The sequence below is a fragment of the Chaetomium globosum genome, genomic scaffold (assembly GCF_000143365.1).
Source record: "Chaetomium globosum CBS 148.51 scaffold_2 genomic scaffold, whole genome shotgun sequence".
Lineage (NCBI taxonomy): Eukaryota > Fungi > Ascomycota > Sordariomycetes > Sordariales > Chaetomiaceae > Chaetomium > Chaetomium globosum.
Window position 1 is genome coordinate 2537437 of NT_165977.1, and position 20427 is coordinate 2557863.

General features: G+C 56.5%; 7 protein-coding genes across 7 annotated transcripts; 5 read left to right on the forward strand and 2 right to left on the reverse strand.

Moving 5' to 3' along the window:
* Window positions 1-18: 18 nt before the first annotated feature.
* CHGG_02928 (uncharacterized protein) lies at window positions 19-5497 on the forward strand (the record flags this gene model as incomplete). Its single annotated transcript, XM_001229443.1, has 4 exons — window positions 19-395; window positions 579-3171; window positions 3227-4537; window positions 4592-5497. The coding sequence occupies 4 exons, from the start codon at window positions 19-21 to the stop codon at window positions 5495-5497; spliced, it is 5187 nt and encodes a 1728-aa protein (XP_001229444.1).
* An 827-nt stretch (window positions 5498-6324) lies between these two features.
* Window positions 6325-7849, forward strand: CHGG_02929 (uncharacterized protein; the record flags this gene model as incomplete). The annotated part of the gene is made up of 3 exons (XM_001229444.1): window positions 6325-6809; window positions 6884-7720; window positions 7810-7849. 3 exons carry the CDS (start codon window positions 6325-6327, stop codon window positions 7847-7849), a joined length of 1362 nt encoding a protein of 453 aa, XP_001229445.1.
* A 468-nt stretch (window positions 7850-8317) lies between these two features.
* On the reverse strand, window positions 8318-8800 carry CHGG_02930 (uncharacterized protein; the record flags this gene model as incomplete). The annotated part of the gene is made up of 3 exons (XM_001229445.1): window positions 8318-8356; window positions 8443-8716; window positions 8784-8800. The coding sequence occupies 3 exons, from the start codon at window positions 8798-8800 to the stop codon at window positions 8318-8320; spliced, it is 330 nt and encodes a 109-aa protein (XP_001229446.1).
* A 640-nt stretch (window positions 8801-9440) lies between these two features.
* Window positions 9441-10556, forward strand: CHGG_02931 (uncharacterized protein; the record flags this gene model as incomplete). Its single annotated transcript, XM_001229446.1, has 2 exons — window positions 9441-9974; window positions 10158-10556. The coding sequence occupies 2 exons, from the start codon at window positions 9441-9443 to the stop codon at window positions 10554-10556; spliced, it is 933 nt and encodes a 310-aa protein (XP_001229447.1).
* Window positions 10557-11875: 1319 nt separating this feature from the next.
* CHGG_02932 (uncharacterized protein) lies at window positions 11876-12937 on the forward strand (the record flags this gene model as incomplete). Its single annotated transcript, XM_001229447.1, has 2 exons — window positions 11876-12328; window positions 12413-12937. 2 exons carry the CDS (start codon window positions 11876-11878, stop codon window positions 12935-12937), a joined length of 978 nt encoding a protein of 325 aa, XP_001229448.1.
* A 583-nt stretch (window positions 12938-13520) lies between these two features.
* Window positions 13521-13987, reverse strand: CHGG_02933 (uncharacterized protein; the record flags this gene model as incomplete). Its single annotated transcript, XM_001229448.1, has 3 exons — window positions 13521-13606; window positions 13656-13779; window positions 13835-13987. 3 exons carry the CDS (start codon window positions 13985-13987, stop codon window positions 13521-13523), a joined length of 363 nt encoding a protein of 120 aa, XP_001229449.1.
* A 936-nt stretch (window positions 13988-14923) lies between these two features.
* On the forward strand, window positions 14924-19144 carry CHGG_02934 (uncharacterized protein; the record flags this gene model as incomplete). Its single annotated transcript, XM_001229449.1, has 3 exons — window positions 14924-18166; window positions 18226-18893; window positions 18970-19144. 3 exons carry the CDS (start codon window positions 14924-14926, stop codon window positions 19142-19144), a joined length of 4086 nt encoding a protein of 1361 aa, XP_001229450.1.
* Between the last annotated feature and the right edge of the window lie 1283 nt (window positions 19145-20427).

Sequence of the window (20427 nt, forward strand, 5' to 3'; positions counted from 1 at the left end):
AACTAATATCGCCTTGATATGGCGTCGTCCTTGGCTGCGCAGTTGGCGCAAATCGCAGCCAACTCGCGGACCAGCCTGAACGCCAAGGCCCTCAAGGCCACTCATTCCAAGTCCCTGATCTGGGAGCCCCGAGTCGCCGCCGGCCAAACCTTCGCCGAGATCTACCAGCTATCCTACGAAGGCTTTGAGGAACTCTGCAACCTGGATGCGCGCTTCGCACAATATGGCGCTTCCCTGTTTAGCGAGCAAAGTCAAGAAGCCGACCGGATCCAGATGAACGCGGAGGAGAATGCGGTTTTGGACAAGCGCGTCGACTCGTTCCTCCACCTGGTGGGGAGCCGGTTGCGACTTATGCCCGCCATCAAAGCAATCGAGTGGTTGATTCGGCGGTTTAGGTAAAAATGCCCTCTCAGATTATCCCAGCCGCGCTAACTGGGCCCTAGGATCCACGAGTTTAACACGGCCACCCTCATTACCACCTTTTTGCCGTATCATACGATTCCGGCCTTCGTTACACTCCTCTCCATCCTTCCATCCAAGATACCCTTAGAGTACCGATTCCTAGACCCTTACATCAGATCTTTGACGGCCCCGCCGAGAGCCGCGATAGTTCAACAGGCGACAAACCGGCCCGAGCTGCTCTCTGTTATTTCTCAGTATACGCTTGAATCATGCCGCGCAAGGCAAGAGTACCCGGGTCTGGTGTCATTCTGGGGTGGCGTCATGGCGGAAGCTGCCAATGGCATGCTTGACAAGATGAGGTCTGGTCGGAGGAGCATCCAGCTGGAAAACGACCATATCCTTCTTCAGCAGATCGGGCCAGTTCTCAGCGAGGCCATGGTTATGAAAGAAGTTCCTGGGATCCAAATCGCAAGCTATATGATCGTTACTATACTGGCTGCGAAGGGCAGTCTCAACGATGTGGCGCTCACGGCGTTTATGGACCAACTAGTCCACGGCTGGAATATCGATACCTATCGCCCGGGTCTTGTCTGTCTCTGCATTCTGGCACAACACCGGGCTGCGAAGCAGGTGTCCAGCCGTATCGCAAAGGCCCTCATCAAGGTCCAGGACTTGGTTCCGACCCTAGTGGAAATCAGCCGGCAACACAGGGTCGACAAACTGGCCAACGGGCTTGCGCTAGCCTTCATCGAGAGACTATCCAAAAAAGGCGATGTCCGAAGCTTGCCTGCTATCAACTCGCTTCTTTCGGCGAATCTGCTACGGGATAAGCAGATCAAGGTTATCTACAAATCCATGCTCCTGGCTGCCCACAAGGTCAATGATGAGGTCGACGAGGACGGTCATATTCGTAAAGAAATCGGCTCTTCCTTGATCAGCTTATCGCAGACTGGAGGAGATGTGGGGGATGTTATCAGGTCTGCCATTGAGGAGGTTGACTTCAACATCGAAGAACTTGAACTCAAACTTGGAGCTGCGATCCGCCCGAAACTTGCGATCGAGCAAAGCTCGGAGGAGGCAGGGGCTGAAGAGGGGGCAATGGCAGTTGAAAATACGCTGAGTTTGGCCTCAACATTCCAAGAGTTGGCCAAGCTGCAACCCTCGACAGTTTCTTGTCTATCACAAGACTCGAGCGGCCTGTTCAACGACCTCTGCGCAGTCCTTCTTTCTGCCGCGGCTGCGGAGAGCGACATGGAGAAGTTCGACTCTATTCCTGCTCTAAGCCGACCTCTGGCGACGAGCAACCCGTTCTACCTCAGCTTCTACATGCGCGTCTGGTGCGGGCCATTTCCCACACTCGCCAAGGTGGCTGCTCTCGAGCGTGTCAAGTTGCGGTTGAAGGAAAGCGATTGTGCGGACAAGGATTTCCAGGCGATCATCCCGTACTGCGCGGTGGCTCTGAGCGATCCGGCAAAGAAGGTTCGCCGTGCCGCGGCCGACCTTATTGCTGTTTTGGGTTCTCTTGTCAAAGAACAAACCCGGCAGGTTTGGGGCGCAAAGGACTTGTACGGTAAGGTTGGCGCTCCCAATGCGCTTGACCGTGATACCCTCAAAGCTCTGGTTAGCTCGGTCTTGGTCCCGTCGCTGGAAGAATCTGTCCTTCACGAGGCTCACGTCGTTGCCGTCCTCGTTAGCGCCCTTGAGAGCTCGAAGGGTTCATCCGGAACGGAAGGCGGAAGGCGCCATCTTTCCCACGCAACAAGACTCTCAATCTTCAAGTTCATCTGTGGCCACGTCACGGAGACACCGTTGTTGGCTGTCAAGATCCGCTTGCTTCGATCCCTCAACCAAATCCGGAGCATCTCGGGCACGTCTCGGACAGACCTTCTTTTGCCGCTGCTCCGTTGGTGGGCTGCCCTCGGCCACGAAGAGGTCATCGAGCTTACTGCGCGAGAATCACTTGACGAGGCTACTGTTGACCAAGCTGTCGTGGATGTCATTATCGCAAACCACGCCGCCGGCCTCGAGACGGCCTTCGAGCTGATTAACGACCCTAAAACCGCTCTTAGGCCCCACCTGGTGCAGGCGATTTTTTGTCGGGTTATCAAGATGTGGCCGTCTATGAAGTCAGACACCAAGTCCTCCACAGCTCGGTTTATGTTTAATATTACCCAAACCCTATCGTCCTCTGAGCACGGCCCGGTCATTACGGAGGCGGTTGAGCTCTTGCGCAAGGTGGAGCTCACGACTGACATCCAGCTCGACCTTATTGACTCGTTGCAAGACCAAGTCAAACTCGCGACCGAGAAACCCGCGAACAAGCGAAGACGGGTCAGCACAACAGAACAGAGCCGGAGCGTGGGCCTGCAGAGTAACCCGGAGCTCAAGGCAGCTCTGAACAAGACGACCTTTGTCCTCGAGCTCGTTCAAGAGTCCGACCCGGCAAATCATCCCGAGCTTTTGCCAAGCCTTTTCACCACGCTGTCAGATCTTCACCACCTCAGCACGCTCATCGGCTCTGAGTTGGGCTATCTCCAAAACCTCGTTCTGAGCAGTCTTCTCGCCATGATGCCGGCGTACAAGGATAACAAGAACCTGACGATCGACGCATCGGTCGGCCATGGAGACATCTTGGCTACGTGCATCCAAAAGTCATCTAGCCCTGCCGTAATCAATGCGGCACTGCTTTTGGTGGCTAGCCTGGCTCGGACGGCACCAGACGTGGTTCTGCAGAGCGTCATGCCGATTTTCACGTTTATGGGCAGCTCGGTATTGAAGCAGGCTGATGACTACTCTGCCCATGTTTGTCAATCAAACCATCAAGGAGGTTATTCCTCCGTTAATTGACACGTTCCGGAGAAGAGGACGCAACGTGGTTGCCAGCACCAAGGACCTCCTTGCCAGCTTCGTTACTGCCTATGAGCATATCCCTTCGCACCGGAAACACGACCTCTTCATTTCCCTGGTTCAGAATCTTGGACCTGAAGACTTCCTCTTTGCCATTCTTGCCATGTTCGTCGATAGGTACGCTGCGACAGACAACATGATCTCGTTCACGACCCAGATGATGAGCTCCTTCTCGGTGGAGATCCAGCTGCAAACTCTCATCAAGCTCTTGGACTTGACTAGCGATATCTTCAAGCCGAAGCCCTCGCTATCGAACGTCTTGCTTGGCGGCGACGGCAGTGAACATGATACTCAAAAGGTCGCCACAAAGCAGTTGAACCTCCTTCCACATCTGCTTGCAAACAAGCGCCTGAAGCGGGAGATCACGCAGTTGGCGGAGAGAGATGACATGGAAACGGGGAAAATACGCGATCTCTACGCGACGCTCCTGGAGAGCATCTTGACGCTGGCCACTACGGTCAAGAACAAGAAGGCGCTTTACAACCGCTGCGGCGATGCGCTGTCCAACCTCCTCAATTTACTTTCGATCGCCGAGTTCATCAAGAGTGTGGAAGCACTGCTTGACCGGCCGAACGTCGGGCTACGACAGAAGGTGTTGCGGGCGCTCGAGCTCCGGGTCGACAGCGAGAGCACCGCGGACCCAAGGTCCAGGGAGGCGCTACTTGCTTTCCTGCCGCAGTTGACGGCCGTCATCCGCGAGTCGGACGACATGAGCTACAAGCACACTGCTGTGACGTGTGTCGACAAGATCTCGGAGAAGTACGGCAAGAAGGATCTCGATGCGGTTGCGGCGGCGGCGGCGACTATTGCGGGCGATTATTGCCTTGGCCAGTCATCGCAAACCCTCCGGGTCATGGCGCTACTCTGCCTGGCTTCGCTTGTGGATGTTCTGCAGGACGGTATCGTCCCTGTTTTGCCTGTCGCTATCCCCAAGGCGTTGGACTACCTCGAACAGAGCTTGGTGGGCGAGGAACCCAATGCCGAGCTGCACAATGCAGCGTATGCTTTCGTGGCGGCGTTGGCCCAGCATATCCCGTACATGATCACTGGTTCATACCTCGACCGCCTTCTGGCTTGCTCGAACGCATCTGCGGCGGCGGCATTGGACGATGAATCGAGCAGTAACCGAACCCACTGCCTTCAATTCCTGGCCAAGTTGGTCGACCCCAAGGTTATGTACAATGCACTGAACCAGAACTGGGCCTCTGCCTCCAGCTGTGGCGCCTCGGTTAGTATCCTTTGCTCGTGATGTTGCGAGGGACTGAAACTAACCTTGAAACAGGCCGTCTCTGAATATCTCGACATACTCGGCATGGCCCTCGACAAGCATTCCAAGGCAGCTGTTGCCAAGAATGTAGCTTCGCTCTCGACCATCTTCCTTAGCGCTATGGACCTGAGGAGGACTGTTGTGTCCGGGCAGGCCAAGACCGCGATCAGCCCGTCCGAGTTGGGTGAGATCGAAACCAAGATCGGCGACGATGCGCTCAAGATGATTTACAAGCTCAACGACGCCGCCTTCCGCCCCATCTTTTCTAAGCTCATGGAGTGGGCATCGACGGGGCTCCCCAAGAACGACGCGTCGGGCCGGACCCTCCGGCTGTTCGCCGTCTACGGCTTCCTAGACACCTTCTTCGGCAACCTCAAGTCTATTGTCACCAGCTACGCGTCGTACATCGTCGAGAGCGCCGTCCAGGTCCTCTCGTCGACCAACTTCCAGGACGCCGACGAGAAGGAGCTCTGGAAGTGGGTGCTGCGCACGCTGGGCAAGTGCTTTGAGCACGACCAGGACGGCTTCTGGCAGGCGCCGGCGCACTTTGGCGCGGTGGCGCCCGTGCTGGTTGAGCAGTTCCTCAACGCGGGCGCGGCGGACGCGACCGAGGACCTGATCCCCGCGCTGGTCGAGCTGGCGGCGGCGGCCGACTCACAGGAGCACCACAAGGAGCTCAACGGGACGCTGTTGAAGCACCTACGCAACGGGCAGGCGGCGGTCCGGCTGGCGGTGGTGCAGTGCCAGCAGGCGCTGACGGTCAGGCTGGGCGAGGAGTGGTTGCAGGCGCTGCCGGAGATGTTGCCGTATATCAGCGAGTTGCAGGATGACGATGATGAGGTGGTGGAGAGGGAGAATAGGCGGTGGATCGTGGAGATCGAGGAGAAGCTTGGGGAGAGCCTTGACTCGATGTTGCAGTAAGCTACCCCCTCGTAGCAGGGTAGATATTGGGTGGATGTGTATGTAATGTGGTGGTATGTGGGACGTATGCTTTGGAGTGGCTCTTTGGATTGTGAGAAGGGTTTGTTGCGATACAAAGCTAGATTATGGTTCAAGTCTTTGACTATTGTGCTCTTGTTACAACGACTTCCTGGTTGTCTCTCGACGAGTTACTTCATGCGTACCAACCCAAGTATCTCATCGGGATATCTATCTCAGGGGAAGGGTTGTTATTGTACAAAACCCTAACTCCCGTCCGGTTCACATTGGGTGGCCACGCAACGTTGAAAATACCACCAATCTCGCCGACCCCACACACATGCTGAATATCGTTTTTGATCAAGCTCGGTAGTCTCATCGAGTTCATGGAGTTCCTTCATGCACACCTCCTTGCTACTTGGCGGTTCTGCTTCCTCAATGGTCGGCAGCTAACAAGCGTTGCCCCACCAATGGCACTGTGACCCAATCGGCATACCCCAGGCTTGCCGAGGCTCAAGACAGTAATTTGCGGCCTGGAGGTCACTGGGCGCGCACATGTTGCATGTTGTGTCTCCACTGAATGAAGTTGGAAGTCGAGGCCGGCTTCGCGTTTGTCGAACGATAAACCTTTCCACCCTTATCGCTTCCATTGTCTGTTGTCGTCTTGAGGGTGATGTCTCGGCATTAACAACACGATGGCTGAACATTGAAACGTCGAGTAACCATTGTGTGTTTCAATCAAGGTCTTTTCAACGCCGACAACACACGCCGACGACTTACGAATGACCTGAACCTCCATTGCCCGACGACACGCGACAACCATCCCCGCAATGGCTACAAACCACACATCGTACATGGCCGCAGAGAGCCTTGCACAGGCTCGCGGTCTATCATCGTCCATATCATCACTATCCGCGTCAAATACTTCGGGACGCAATAACGCGGCTTCTCATATCTCGAAGACCTACCGGCAAGCGTCGACGCTGTTCCTCACGCGTCGCTTGCCCGAGGCTCTCTCGACTGTCCTCCCCCTAGTGTCACCTCCCCAGTCCGATGACCCGAACAACGAATCAACCGAACCGGCTCCCGTTATTCGGGCGTCTCGGTCCTCACGGGTCAAGGTCTGGAGCTTGTACTTGACCGTTCTGAATGCGATTGCCGAGCTCGACCCGGAAGACGGAAAGGATGCGTTTGGCGGGCAGGACTGGCGGGCTCTCTGCTACAAGGTCCGGTCGGGAGATATTTGGGAGGAGGTAATTCGCAATGGATACCATGGTGTCGAAGCGGATGTGGATGCTGAAGTGGTTATCAACCTGTACGTTGCCCGGGCTTCCCGCTTTCTCCCTTCGTTTCTTAACACAGCGGTTTCAACTGATACATCAACTCCAGAGCAACTCTTCTCCTCGCCCACTCCAAAACTCAGAACCTCAACCAGAAACGCCTCGAGAATTACCTCGCCGCCGCGCGCACCCCCTCCCTCGACATCTCAGCCGACCGCTTTTCCGAGTCACCAGCACGCCGGCACGAATCACCCTCCCCTTCCCCCGCCGCCTCGCGAAAGACGCGGCGCCCAGCCCCCAGCGGCGCGGACACACCACGCGATCTCAACGCACGGGTGAAAATCCTCGAGCTGTACACGCTGCACGTGCTGCCGCGCAACGACCAGTGGGAGTACGCGCACGAGTTCATCAGCGTCAGCCCCGTCCTCGACGACGAGCGGCGCGAGGCCTTCCTGCAGGCGCTCGATACGCTGCGCGAGGAGCAGGCCGAGGCGGGCCGCCGCGAGGAGGAGGAGCGCGCCGCCCGCGAGGAGGCCATCCGCCGCGACATCGAGGAGGCCAGGCGCCTGCGCGCCGAGAATGAGGCGCGCGAGAAGAAGCGGCTGGAGGAGGAGCGCCTGAAGAGGGATGCCGAGGCCCGTGAGAGGGAGAGGGAAAAGGAGCGCGAAAAGGAGCGGCTGGAGACTGCTAAAGCGAAGGCTAAGGCCAAGGCGACGGTGGATGATTTCGGCGTGGAGAGCAACGCGTCTTCGTCGTCGTCGACGCCTGCTGCCCCCGCGTCGCCGGCGCTGAAGAAGGGTGGGTCATCTGGGAGCCAGGCGTCGGGCTCGGGGGGTATGGCGAGATCAAGAGGGCCGTTGCCGAGGAGGGGGGCGGGTAATGCTGGTGGTGGCGGTGGCAGTAACGCTGTTGCTGCCCCGACGCTCATGTCGAGGGCGTCGATGGTGTTGACGAACCTCCGGACTCTTGTCGACGAGATCGCGGGGGCTTTTCAGACCAACCCTTATGTGTTGATGCGGATGCTGGCTTTCGTAGTTGGTCTGCTCATGCTGCTCAGCCGGAAGAAGATCCGTGAGAGGATTGGGCGAATTTTGCAGGCCAGTTGGAATAAAGTGAAGGCGACGGCCGGGATGGGCACCAAGGTCAGCTATATCTAACTAGCCATGGCTCGCAGGTTTAAAGCTTGAGTATGTTTTGGAAAGGGGTCGTTGATTTCTTTTGTAATGGTCTTATGCTCTGCGCTGGTTTTGTTGGTTTCCCGTTCCCTTTGTAGAATGTATGAGACGACAACATGCTGTATTAGCTAGCTCAGCCCACCCACGTTATAGTTTCCCGGGTTGAAAAGAGTAGATGACTTCTTATAGTAATATTGGCAGCGCATGTCCCGAGATATCTCGTCTAGAATGCCCCTTATAAACTCCAAAAAACGCCGTCCATATCAGGCTTCCACCTATAAATCCCCCAGACAGTACATTGTATGCCGCCCGTCCCACACCCCGTAGAGAAGAGAACCGGAACCGCCCAGACCCGGGCCACGCCGTCACTAAAACCCTGTCCGATTCGTTTTCTTTTGGTAGAACAGCTGAAGGCACACCCCACGTCAGCATCCATTCGGCCAGCACCATTCAACTTCCGATAAGAAGAAGAAAAAAAGAAGATAAAACTCACATCGGTCCTCGAACTACCTAGATTGATAATCTTGGGACACCCGTCGCGGTCCTTCTCGAGGCGGGTGCACTCGAAGCAGTAGAAGGCGTCCGAGATGCCCTCGCCGCCGCACACGACGCACTTGTTCTGGTAGTTGCCGAAGCTGCACTCGTCGCAGATGCGCACCAGCGTCGTCGGCCGCACGTACGAGTCGCACACGGGGCACTTGCCGTCGCACTTGTCGCAGAGCCGCCCGATCGCGATCCCGGACTGCTTGCGGCACATTACCAGGTCGCTGGTGAGAGAGGGGAAGAGTGGTAGTTAGCTTTAGTGCTGGGACTGGGGCTGGGACTGGGACGTACGGGTGATGGCGGGACATGGTGGGTGGTTGTCTGTCCTGTCTTCTCTTTTTGTGGTCGGTTGGATAAGGGGTCCAGCGGTGAAGGATAAAGGGCGAAGAAACGGTCGTCAAGGCTCCGGCGACTAGTCGAGGGCCGTCGATTGCTGCGCTCGTGATGTGGTATGTCGCGGTCAAGAATTCGAGGGGCGGATTTACACGCGACGGGGAAAATGTCTGGTAAATACGTCACAGGCTTTGGTGGTTATCAAGCCTCGGCTGCGGTGGCGTATTTCCAGTAATTTCGATCGCATTACACATGGGACGGCAGAGGGTTGGGGTTGGATTGAGGAACTTCGACTTTGCGACGCAACATCGAGACTTCCCGACTTCCTTCATTTCCCACCTTGTTTGTTTTATGCATCCAAAATAGCCATTGGTATTGCAACCGGTATTACGGCTTTGAATATCAAGACCTTATCTCGGTGCCGGGAGCCGTGAGAAGGGTTGCACAGCTCCATCGCCCTAGTCTCTGCACCGTCCTGCAGTCTCGCGCGCGTCCCAAGCTCCCAAGCCCAGCTTCAACCACCCCGCCGGCCATTGAGCGACTGCGCAACGGACGACAATCCACGCTGCGGCGCATTACTTCGGGTCACATCGCGGCGTATCCCGGGCTCGGAAAATGGCCGAAACGGAACATTATTCCGCAAACAAGCGCAAAGCCTCACCTGAGGTCAATACGGAGGATGCTATCGGCAAGCGCATGAGGCTCGAGGATGGAGACGCGAACACACCCCCCAGCAACGGTGTTAAAGCCGAGGCGGAAGATATCTTAGACGGCCACGCCCCCACGAGGAACGAGCGAAATGGATCGATTATAGAAGGATCACCCACAAGAACACGCCGGGGAGACAGGGAGCCCGAATCTCGGCGCTCGCCAGAGGCGCGAAGACCATCCGCCACAGCCGGTCCTCCGGTCCGGCGGAACGTTAGCTTGGAGGAGAAGAAACGGGGGCAGCGGTTGTTTGGCGGCCTAGTCAGTACGCTGAGCCGGACTGCGTCGAGCACGCAGCAGCAGAGGAGGCTCGAGATCGAGCGGCGGCAGCACGAGAAAGCGCAACAACGGCGGGCCGAGGACGAGAAGCGCAGGGCCGAGAAGCTGGAGCAGTTGAAGAGGGTACGCCAAATTGAGCAGGTCAAGCTCGATGAGCGGGCGGTATGTCCAGTGACTCCTCTCCATTCTGCGTTCGTCGGTAACTAATAGATCCCAACGCAGATGAATACTCGGCACTCAGGGATGCTCGCAAAAGCTCGCAGTATGCATACGCGTAGCGAGCCCAGGATTGTAAGTAGATATATTACTCCCGCACTTACATGCAGCTCGGCTGACCGTTCATAGTACTACGTCCCGTGGGAGCCCACCAAAGAGCAGGAAGATATCATTAGCGACCAGGTCCACGCCGTACAGGAAGCTATAGACAGAGAGAGACGGGACTTCAAAACGCGTAGAGAGCAGCGACTCAGGGCACTCGGAGTCACACCGTCTCCACGGTCACCGTCGCCTCCCCCACGAGAGCAGCCAAGGCACCGACCCGAGCGGGAGGAAGACTCGGGACCGAAGGCTGGTTCCCATCCAGAAGAAGCCACGGTTGGTGAGCCCAACCCTCCGCCGCAAGATACTAACCCCGGTGCTCTGGCACCCACGCCCCCCAAGGCGCGAGACTCTCACCCTGATAAGGATCACGACGAGCACGGAGACGAGATGATGCAGGACAAGGAGGACATAGTGATTTACTAACCTTGGTGTGTGTCATCCTGGTACCTGCTCTTCGTTTTTCCGCGCCGGCGTCGATTATAAGTGTAGCGCCTTGTGTCACCGGGGGAGTGGAGGGGGGGTAGCGTATATGTCTAGCGTTATCTTGGGGTGGTGCTGCGGCGTTCGGGGGTAACGACACGGGGGTAACGACAGGGGCGTCATGTCGGATGTTGCCGCGGGGAGAGTCATGCATACGAGGTAAGCGGCGAAGACAGAAAAAAACGGGATTCGGGGCAAAGCGGGATTCGGGAGACTGCGGTGGAGACGGCGGTGTTCCGGTTCTCCGTTCCGGTATAAGTTTAGAGGTGTAGAGCTATCAAGCGGCCAAGGGCATCCAAAACATGTCGTTTGTGGTATCCCCTTCTTAAGCTGGTCATAGCTAAGGTACATACTAGGTAGATCGACTAGTCCTAAGCACCGCGTGAGGATGATTCCTAGGACGAGATCACTTAGTTGGCTGAGCGCATAAGAGGGTGGTAGTGGGTCGGTGTCGCCTGGTCTCGGCATGCTGTGCATGCGGACCCGCTACCTTTAGCGAGGGGCCTTCGGAGTTGAGACGCGTAGATGTATACTACCTTAGGTAGGTAGGTATGCATGGAGTGTACAGACAAGTTTGACCAGGAGGCACGTAAGTCTCGCGTCTGCGCCGCTCCGACCCATGTTGCATTTTGCACGTAACACCGCACCCCGTCTTCTGGTTTCGCCGGAACTTGTCGGCAAGTTTGCGTAGCCCGTATATTCTATGTATTACTGATCGGGCCTTTGCTGCAGTCGCAAGGGGCCAGCACAGAAACCTACCCAAGCAGGTGGGGGTTATGACGCATTGGCCGTTTCTCTCGCCGCGGCACTCGGTGAACGCCGTGGCGGGGGGAGTGGAAGAGGTCTTCCTCTTGCCCGTTTGGGATAGCTTTCGTCAAGCACACTTCTAAAAGGTCTTGGGTGTCAAACCCGCTCCGTCCCGGATGCATCAAAGTGGAGGTAATCATACGTACTTACATGTAGATTCCATGTTTCACAGGGCAAGCCGGATCCATAGCCACACCGTCTTTACCAATTGACTTTCACCTCGTCGCAAACTGATCCCTCTTGTCTTTTTCAGGCGAAATATACCGGATGCCCCTCACGGATCCTCGTTTCGCATAAAAGGGGCACGAATCCCCTAGCTCGTACTTAATACCCCCCCACCTCCCCACCCCTACCTACCTCACACTCATAAACAATTCTACCTACTACCCACCTCATCAAAAAAACAATATTCACATCACACACACACACCAACCCAACAAACCAACCCCATCACAATGGCCGCACCCATCGACAAACTCACCCCCACCGACCCCCGCGTCCAGCACCACACTTACACCATCCCCGCCTCCCCCCACAACACCACCTACCACTACCTGCTGGCCGAGCCGCCCTCCGGCACCCCCACCACCGGCACCGCCCTGCTCATCCACGGCTTCCCCGACCTCTCCTTCGGCTGGCGCTACCAGGTCCCGCACCTGACCGCCCAGGGCCTGCGCGTCATCGTGCCCGACCTGCCCGGCTTCGGGCGCAGCGACGCGCCGGCGGACATCGCGGCGTACTCGTACAAGCGAGTGGTGGAGGATCTGCTGGCGGTGGTGAGGCGGGTGCAGGGGAAGGGGGAGGAGGAGGAGGTGGAGAAGTTTGTTTTGGGGGGCCATGATTGGGGTGGAGCGGTGGCGTGGCGGTTTGCGCTGTGGTATCCGGAGGTGTTGAGGGGCGTGTTCAGTGTGTGTACCCCGTTTTGGACGGTGCCCGAGAAGTTTTATACCAAGCAGCAGATTGTGCAGCTGCTGCCGAATTTTGGGTATCAGGTGCAGTTTGAGGGGACGGAGGTTGACGAGGCCGTGGTGGGGAGGGAGAAGATCAGGGCGTTTTTGAGTGTTATGTATGGGGCGAGAAGGGAGGATGGGCAGCCGGTGTTTGGGGTGGCGAAGGGGTTGGAGGTGGGTTTGTTGGAGCCGGCTAAGATTGGGGAGAGCCCGCTGGTGAGCAGGGAAGAGATGGATTTCTACGCCGATGAGTACCTCAAGAACGGCATGCGCGGCCCGCTGTGCTGGTACAAGAACGGCAAGGTCAACTTTGATGAGGAGCGGCCGCTGCTGGAGCAGGGCAGGACCAAGGTCACCGTGCCGGCGCTGATGGTGGTGGCTACCCGGGATGCTGCCCTGCCGCCGGCCATGTCGGCGAGCATGGACGATCTCTGCACCGATCTTGTCAAGAAGGAAGTGAATGCGTCGCACTGGGCGCTATGGGAGGCGGCAGCGGACACGAACAAGCATATCAGCGAGTTCTTGGCGGTCATCCTGAAGGACCAGCCTCTGAAGGCTTCGATGTAGAAATGATTGGGTTGTATGCACTAGTGGGATGGTTTGGTTGTATTATTGTTGCCGCGAGCACCGTCTGAATGTCAAAACATGGCCTTTGGTGTGTGCCACCGTTACTCGATCCTATCGTTCGTCATTCATTTCTTCATTTGATGTAGCCATTATAAAGTCGGGTCGTGGGTGACAATACTCTAGATACATGTCGGGACCTTATAAATCCGTTCCCGGCTTTCCAGCCTTTCATCTAATCCAATCTGTATGTACAGTGCATATGGAACTACAACTGACAGCGGCTCCGCACCAACCTGGGGCTCCGTACCAAGTCTCCGTCGAGCACACGCTGCGGTCGTGTAACCTCTCCTCGGGCTTTTAAACTTAATATAGAAACAATCCAAATATACTGGGAATAATAACACACCTCCGATAATCTCCACGGCCCCCTCGTAGCGTTGCACGCCGTCTAGCTTGCATCGTGGTCATTTGTGGGTGACACCCCAGGGCAAGGCTGTTCAGTCTCAAGCGATGCGCCCTATATGCAAGACGTTTCGTCGGAAGCTACGGCCCTGATCTGCGGGACCAGGCATGAACCGCTCAATCACTTAAAAGTCCGCTTCTGGCCGTCGACAGTCGGCACGGCCGTCTTTTTCTTGTTCGGCTTGCCGCAGATGTGGCAGGCTATTTCTATGTCAGTAGCTGTAGATATAGCAATGGAAACACCATCTTGATTCACCATCGTCACGGTAGGCGCACTGGTTGCAGTACGTGTGCCCCTGGGCTATCTTGGTCTTGCACCGGCCGCAAGAGCTGGAATACTGGGCGTAAGGGTTCTTGGCCGCTTTGGAAAGCAGCTTGCTCTGTCGGAAGGTTAGCTTCCTATGTCGATCGCCAAGTCTAATTTCAGATGCTTACTTTTGAGATTCCTGTCTGCCCGAGAGTGGCCGACTTCTTCGCACCCGACGAAGATGCCGATGCGGCGGAGCCATAATACATTTCGGCCTTCTTCTTGACCCCGGGCGTGGCGAGGGTGGTCTTGTTGAGTTTCTGGCACTTTGCGCAGACCATTTTGAGAGCTATTGATTAGATTAGATGGGCGGTGCTGTGCTGTTTCTAATTTGCAGGTCCAGATAGTCGTGCCCCTGATGAAACAGATGTCAAATTGAAGATCTTGGTGACGTTGTAAATTAGAGGCGGTGCTGGCCTTGTAAGACGCACAAGGCAAACTTGGCCCAGGGGAAGGAGGACAAGTGCTTGGTAGCCTGTGCATGCTGTGGCTAAGTTATTAGATGATTCGTCACCTCAAACCAGTGGCAGTTCCCCTGCACGGGGATCAAATGGGTAGCGGCATTCTGATTGGCCAACCGACCGTCCGAAACACTGTTCTTCAGAGCAACGCTTTTCAACGCTCCCAGGTCTCGCCAGTGGAGTGACGTCCTTGGGTTTGAGCCAATCGTGTGCCAAGTCCTCGATCAGCCTCCAGCGGAGCCCCTTGGTGCTTTTGCATCGAACATCGGGCCCGGGCCCTCTTCTCTCGTATCGACTTCAAGTTTATCACTTCTCAACACCAAGGCGCAAACCAACAACTGCAACTCACATTCTCCCGCCCGCGCAGCCACATACCCGGGGGCGCGGCTGTTAAATAACATATTGGTCTCTTCTGATTGGCTTTGAGAGCCGAGTTTTGTCCTTTGTTGGAGGCGTCTGCAAGTTCGACCAAACACCCTGCAAGGTTGCGGCTGACGAAGCCAAGAAGCGCTGCTGCCCAGGATCCCCCAATTCGCAATCCTTTTTACTGAAAGGAGGCTGTGCTTGCAACAAACACGACGCATCATCCCCTCGACATCTGCCGACAACCTCCCCGTTCTCGCCGAATTCCAACGGTATTTTGGCCTTTGTGTGTCTTTTTCTACGCAGGTCTTAGCATCCATCAATGCCCGAGCGCCGCGCCTGATCCTCCCCTCCCCTCCGACCGATTTGCCCTGAGCGGCGCCGCCCTCCGGCATGACCGGTCGCCCACCCCCGGGGGGCTCTTCAGCCTCCCGAAACGACCTCCTCCTCGATCTTGACAATGACCAACCCGTTTACAGCACAGGGCAACGCTCGGCCCTGAACGACGATGATCTCCTCAACTCGTACGCCTACGACCAAGGTACCGCCGCGCCGTCGCGACCTTCCGTGTCCTACGACGACTTTGTCGGCTCCGGCCAGTCCCGACCCCCCGCCGGAAGGCCGCCACCTTCCGGGCCCTCATTGGGTTCCACGTCGCGCCCCGTTGGGCCCTACGGTCCGGAAATCCACCGACAGTATAGCCAAACATCAGACCTGGGCAACTACCAGAGATATGCCGATGACTTCGACGATTATCCCGATGATGGCGGGTATTACCAACAAGGGGGGGCTATGGCCGGTGGTAGCTCATCGGCAGCGGTGCAAGATGCGAGGAAACGGAACAGCGTTCTGAGCTTGGGCGGCGGGTTCCTCGGGAGGGTAAAAAACAGGCTCGGGATGGGTCAGGGTTACTCGGAGATGGACCTCCCATTAACAGATCCGCGAGCTGGGGCCGGGCCCGGGGCTGGACCCGGAGGTCGGACAGACACGGCCGGGGCGCCGCCCCCGCCAAAAGAGAAGAAGTTCGACATGGGCAACTTCAAGTTTGGCTTTGGGCGCGCAAAGGTCGATCCATCTACGCTTGGACCCCGCATCATCCACCTCAACAACCCCCCCGCGAACGCCGCCAACAAGTACGTCGACAACCACGTCTCGACGGCCAAGTACAATATCGCGACCTTCCCCCTCAAATTCCTCTTCGAGCAGTTCTCCAAATTCGCCAATATCTTCTTCTTATTCACTGCCGGGTTGCAGCAAATTCCAGGACTTTCGCCTACCAACCAATACACCACCATCGGGCCCCTTATTGTGGTGTTGTTGGTATCAGCAGGCAAAGAGTTGGTGGAGGATTATCGCCGGAAGCAGGCCGATAAGTCCCTCAACATGTCAAAGGCCCGCGTTTTGCGCGGCTCTAGCTTTGAGGAGACGAAGTGGATCAACGTCGCCGTCGGTGATATCGTCCGGGTCGAGTCCGAGGAGCCGTTTCCAGCCGATCTCGTGCTTCTAGCAAGCTCCGAGCCCGAGGGCCTGTGCTACATTGAGACGGCCAACCTTGATGGAGAGACCAACCTCAAAATCAAGCAGGCGCTTCCCGAAACCTCATCGATGGTGAGCTCGACCGAGGTCAGCCGGCTTGGCGGCAGACTCCGCTCCGAGCAACCCAACAGCAGTCTGTACACGTACGAAGCCACCCTTACCATGCAGGCGGGCGGAGGGGAAAAGGAACTGTCCCTAAACCCGGAGCAGCTTCTTCTCCGTGGCGCCACTCTGCGGAACACCCCCTGGATCCACGGAGTTGTCGTCTTTACCGGCCATGAGACTAAACTCATGCGAAATGCGACCGCGGCGCCCATTAAGCGGACCAAAGTCGAGAGGCAGTTGAACAAACTTGTTTTGGCCCTGGTTGGCATGCTACTTGTCCTTAGTGTCATCTCGACCGCCGGCGACCTGATCATGCGCCGTGTTTCCGGCGACTCCCTCAAATATCTCGCCCTAGAGGAGTTGGACGGCGCCGCCGCCATCGCTCGCATTTTTGTCAAAGACATGGTCACCTACTGGGTACTTTTCTCCGCCCTGGTCCCCATCTCGCTCTTCGTCACCCTCGAGATGGTCAAGTACTGGCACGGCATCCTCATCAACGACGACCTGGATATTTACCACGACGTCACCGACACGCCTGCCAACTGCCGCACCTCCAGCTTGGTGGAGGAACTCGGCATGGTCGAATACGTCTTCTCGGACAAGACGGGGACCCTAACCTGCAACCAGATGGAGTTTAAGGCGTCCTCTATTGCTGGCATCATGTATGCCGAGACCGTCCCCGAGGACCGTGTTGCAACCATTGAGGACGGCGTCGAGGTTGGCATCCATGAGTTTAAGCAACTGAAGAAGAACCTCGAGGAGCATCCGAGCGCGCAAGCTATCCATCACTTCCTCACACTGCTTGCCGTTTGTCACACTGTGATTCCGGAGCGGAACGAGTCGGGCGAGATCAAGTACCAGGCCGCCTCCCCTGACGAGGGGGCCCTCGTCGACGGGGCGCTGCAACTAGGCTACAAGTTCTTCGCCCGCAAACCACGTGCTGTCATCATCGAGGTCAACGGGGAACAACTGGAGTACGAGCTTCTGGCTGTCTGCGAATTCAACTCGACCCGGAAAAGGATGTCGACTATTTACCGCTGTCCCGACGGAAAGGTCCGGTGCTACACCAAGGGTGCAGACACTGTCATCCTCGAGCGTCTGAATGATAACAACCCGCACGTCGAAGCCACCCTCCGCCACCTCGAAGAATACGCCTCTGAAGGATTGCGGACGCTATGCTTGGCCATGCGCGAGGTCTCGGAGCACGAGTTCCAGGAGTGGTATCAGGTCTACGACAAGGCGCAAACGACCGTCAGTGGTAATCGTGCTGAAGAGCTGGACAAGGCCGCCGAGCTCATCGAGAAGGACTTTTACCTCCTCGGCGCCACGGCCATCGAAGATCGGCTGCAGGACGGCGTCCCAGAGACGATCCACACCCTCCAAGAGGCCGGCATCAAGGTCTGGGTTTTGACTGGCGACAGACAGGAAACTGCCATCAACATCGGCATGAGCTGCAAGCTGCTCAGCGAAGACATGATGCTTCTTATTGTCAACGAGGAGAGTGCCGATGCGACGAGAGACAACCTGCAAAAGAAGCTGGATGCCATCCACAACCAGGGTGATGGCACCATTGAAATAGGGACCCTAGCCCTTGTCATCGACGGCAAGTCATTGACGTACGCGCTGGAGAAGGACCTCGAGAAGCTCTTCCTTGACCTCGCTGTTAAGTGCAAAGCAGTCATTTGTTGCCGCGTCTCACCCCTTCAAAAGGCTATGGTGGTAAAGCTGGTCAAGAAGTACCAGAAGGAGTCCATCCTCCTCGCCATCGGCGATGGAGCGAACGATGTCTCTATGATTCAGGCCGCCCACATCGGCATCGGTATCAGCGGTATGGAGGGTCTCCAAGCCGCGCGCAGCGCCGATGTGTCGATTGCCCAGTTCCGCTTCCTCCGCAAGCTACTCCTAGTCCATGGCGCGTGGAGCTACCATCGCGTTGCTAAAACCATCCTGTTTTCCTTCTACAAGAACATCGCCCTCTATCTCACACAGTTTTGGGTATGTCCCCCCTCGCACTCTTCTGTTGGTACCACGCGGCGCGCGCTAACTAGGAACAGTACGTCTTCCAAAACGTCTTCTCTGGTGAGGTCATCTACGAATCCTGGACACTGTCTTTCTACAACGTCTTTTACACGGTCCTCCCTCCTCTCGTTCTCGGTATTCTTGACCAGTTCGTCTCCGCCCGGCTACTCGACCGCTACCCGCAGCTGTACAGGCTCGGCCAGACCAACAGCTTCTTCCGGGCCAGCGTCTTCACCTCCTGGATCCTCAACGCCGTCTACCACTCCATCATCCTCTACCTCGGCGGCTCCGCCTTCTACATCTACGACGGCGTCCAGCGAGACAGCTTCCCCGCCGGCAAATGGGTCTGGGGTGCCGCCATGTACGGCGCCGTCCTCCTCACCGTCCTCGGAAAAGCCGCGCTCGTCACCAACAACTGGACCAAGTATCACGTCATCGCCATCCCGGGAAGCATGGCCATCTGGGTCGTGTTTGTCGCCGTCTACGGCACCGTCGCCCCGATGCTCAATTTCTCGATGGAGTGGTTTGGGGTCATCCCGCGACTGTTCACCAGCCCGGCCTTCTGGCTCCAAATGCCTACCCTGGCCATTCTCGCTTTGGCGAGAGATTTTGGGTGGAAGTTCAGCAAGCGGCTGTGGAAGCCTGAGCCGTACCACCATGTGCAGGAGATCCAGAAGTACAACATCCAGGATTACCGGCCGAGGTATGTTTTCAACCCCCAATAAATAAACCCCATACCATACCTATCCATAATCGATACTAACTCACTACGTGTGCAGGATGGAGCAATTCCAAAAAGCCATTCGCAAGGTCCGGCAGGTGCAGCGCATGCGCAAGCAACGCGGGTATGCCTTCTCGCAGGCAGACGAGTCGCAAACCAGGGTGCTGCAGGCGTACGACACGACACAGCACCGCGGGCGGTACGGCGAGATGGCGAGCTCAAGGCCGCAATGAATGAAATACATATACAGGGGGGACTCGAAGGAAAGAAGGCTTGGCTTGGCTTGGCTTGGCTTGGCTTGGGTCGTGTTTTTTTTTCTCTTGATGTGTGGGTGGGAGCGCCGGGGGGAGGTATCATCTTATCATTTACTGGTGGTACGGCTTTTTTCTTCCGCAACGCGAGATTTTCGATCTTTTTTTGATTCGTTAATGATTAACTAGTAGTGAAGTGGGATGAACTGGGTCGATTCCGTCGGAGTTATTCATAGGGGGCGGGGGGTGGTGGGTGTTGAAAAACGGATGTATGTTGCTTGCTTCTATCGTAAGCCTTTTTCTGCTTACTCGGTGCCGTTTGGTTGTTGTACGTTGGGGATGTTGATCAGGGTCGGAAGTGTTTTAAATGTGTATGCTGCTGTTTGTTGTTGTGGCTTAGCCTTCGGGCATGAGAGTGACAAACTGAGCTTGAATGGACAGCCGCCCTATGGACAGAGCCTGGCTGTGGGAATGAAGAAAGAGCCTACATGTCAGTTGTTTCTTTCCCCACAACTCGCTTTGCTCCCTACTTGGCTTCTCTTGGTCGATCTTGTCTTATTGCTTCCTCTTCTGCACGTCCTTCGCACGACAGACCGAGTTTCGGGTCACACAACACCACCCCTAGAGACATATACCTACTCTGCTCTTCCTTCCTTAATGGCGTAGGTAGGTAGAATAGCAGCTTCGACGTCACTTCCCGGTATATCTCTCGCTCATGTTGAAAGACACGGGTATAGTTATCCGTACCCCAGCACGACGTACTTACAGCACAACTCCAATTCAGTCAATACACTGCACGAATCAACCTTGAGAACCCCTCGCCTCGGTACCTCGGCGGAACCTTCTTTCCCTCTCCATGTGTAAGTCGAGCGGTGGGATTATGTCTGCCCAAGACGCTTCTCACCTTTCTGCCCACCGCCGATCAGCCACCGATCGGCACGGTACCAGCCGCCGCCGTGCTGGCACCGGTCAAGGGTTCAAGGGGTCCCTCCGTCCCCCCCTCACGTCCTTCCTTCCCATTTCGGGCTTCGAGAAACCCTGGCGCGTGAGCCAATGCGTTGGGGTTGACGTGACGGTGTGTGTCTCGTGTTGCGTTGCTGCACGCACTGCAACTGCAACTGCCGGTAGTTTGGTTTGACCTGGGAATGATGCAGGGGGAGGAGACAAGCTCCCCAGGCAGGCAAACCCAACATGCCAATTAACCCAAAAGCTTGCGTGCGGGTATATATGTATGTTTGTACAGACTTTCACTAGTTAACTAGTGA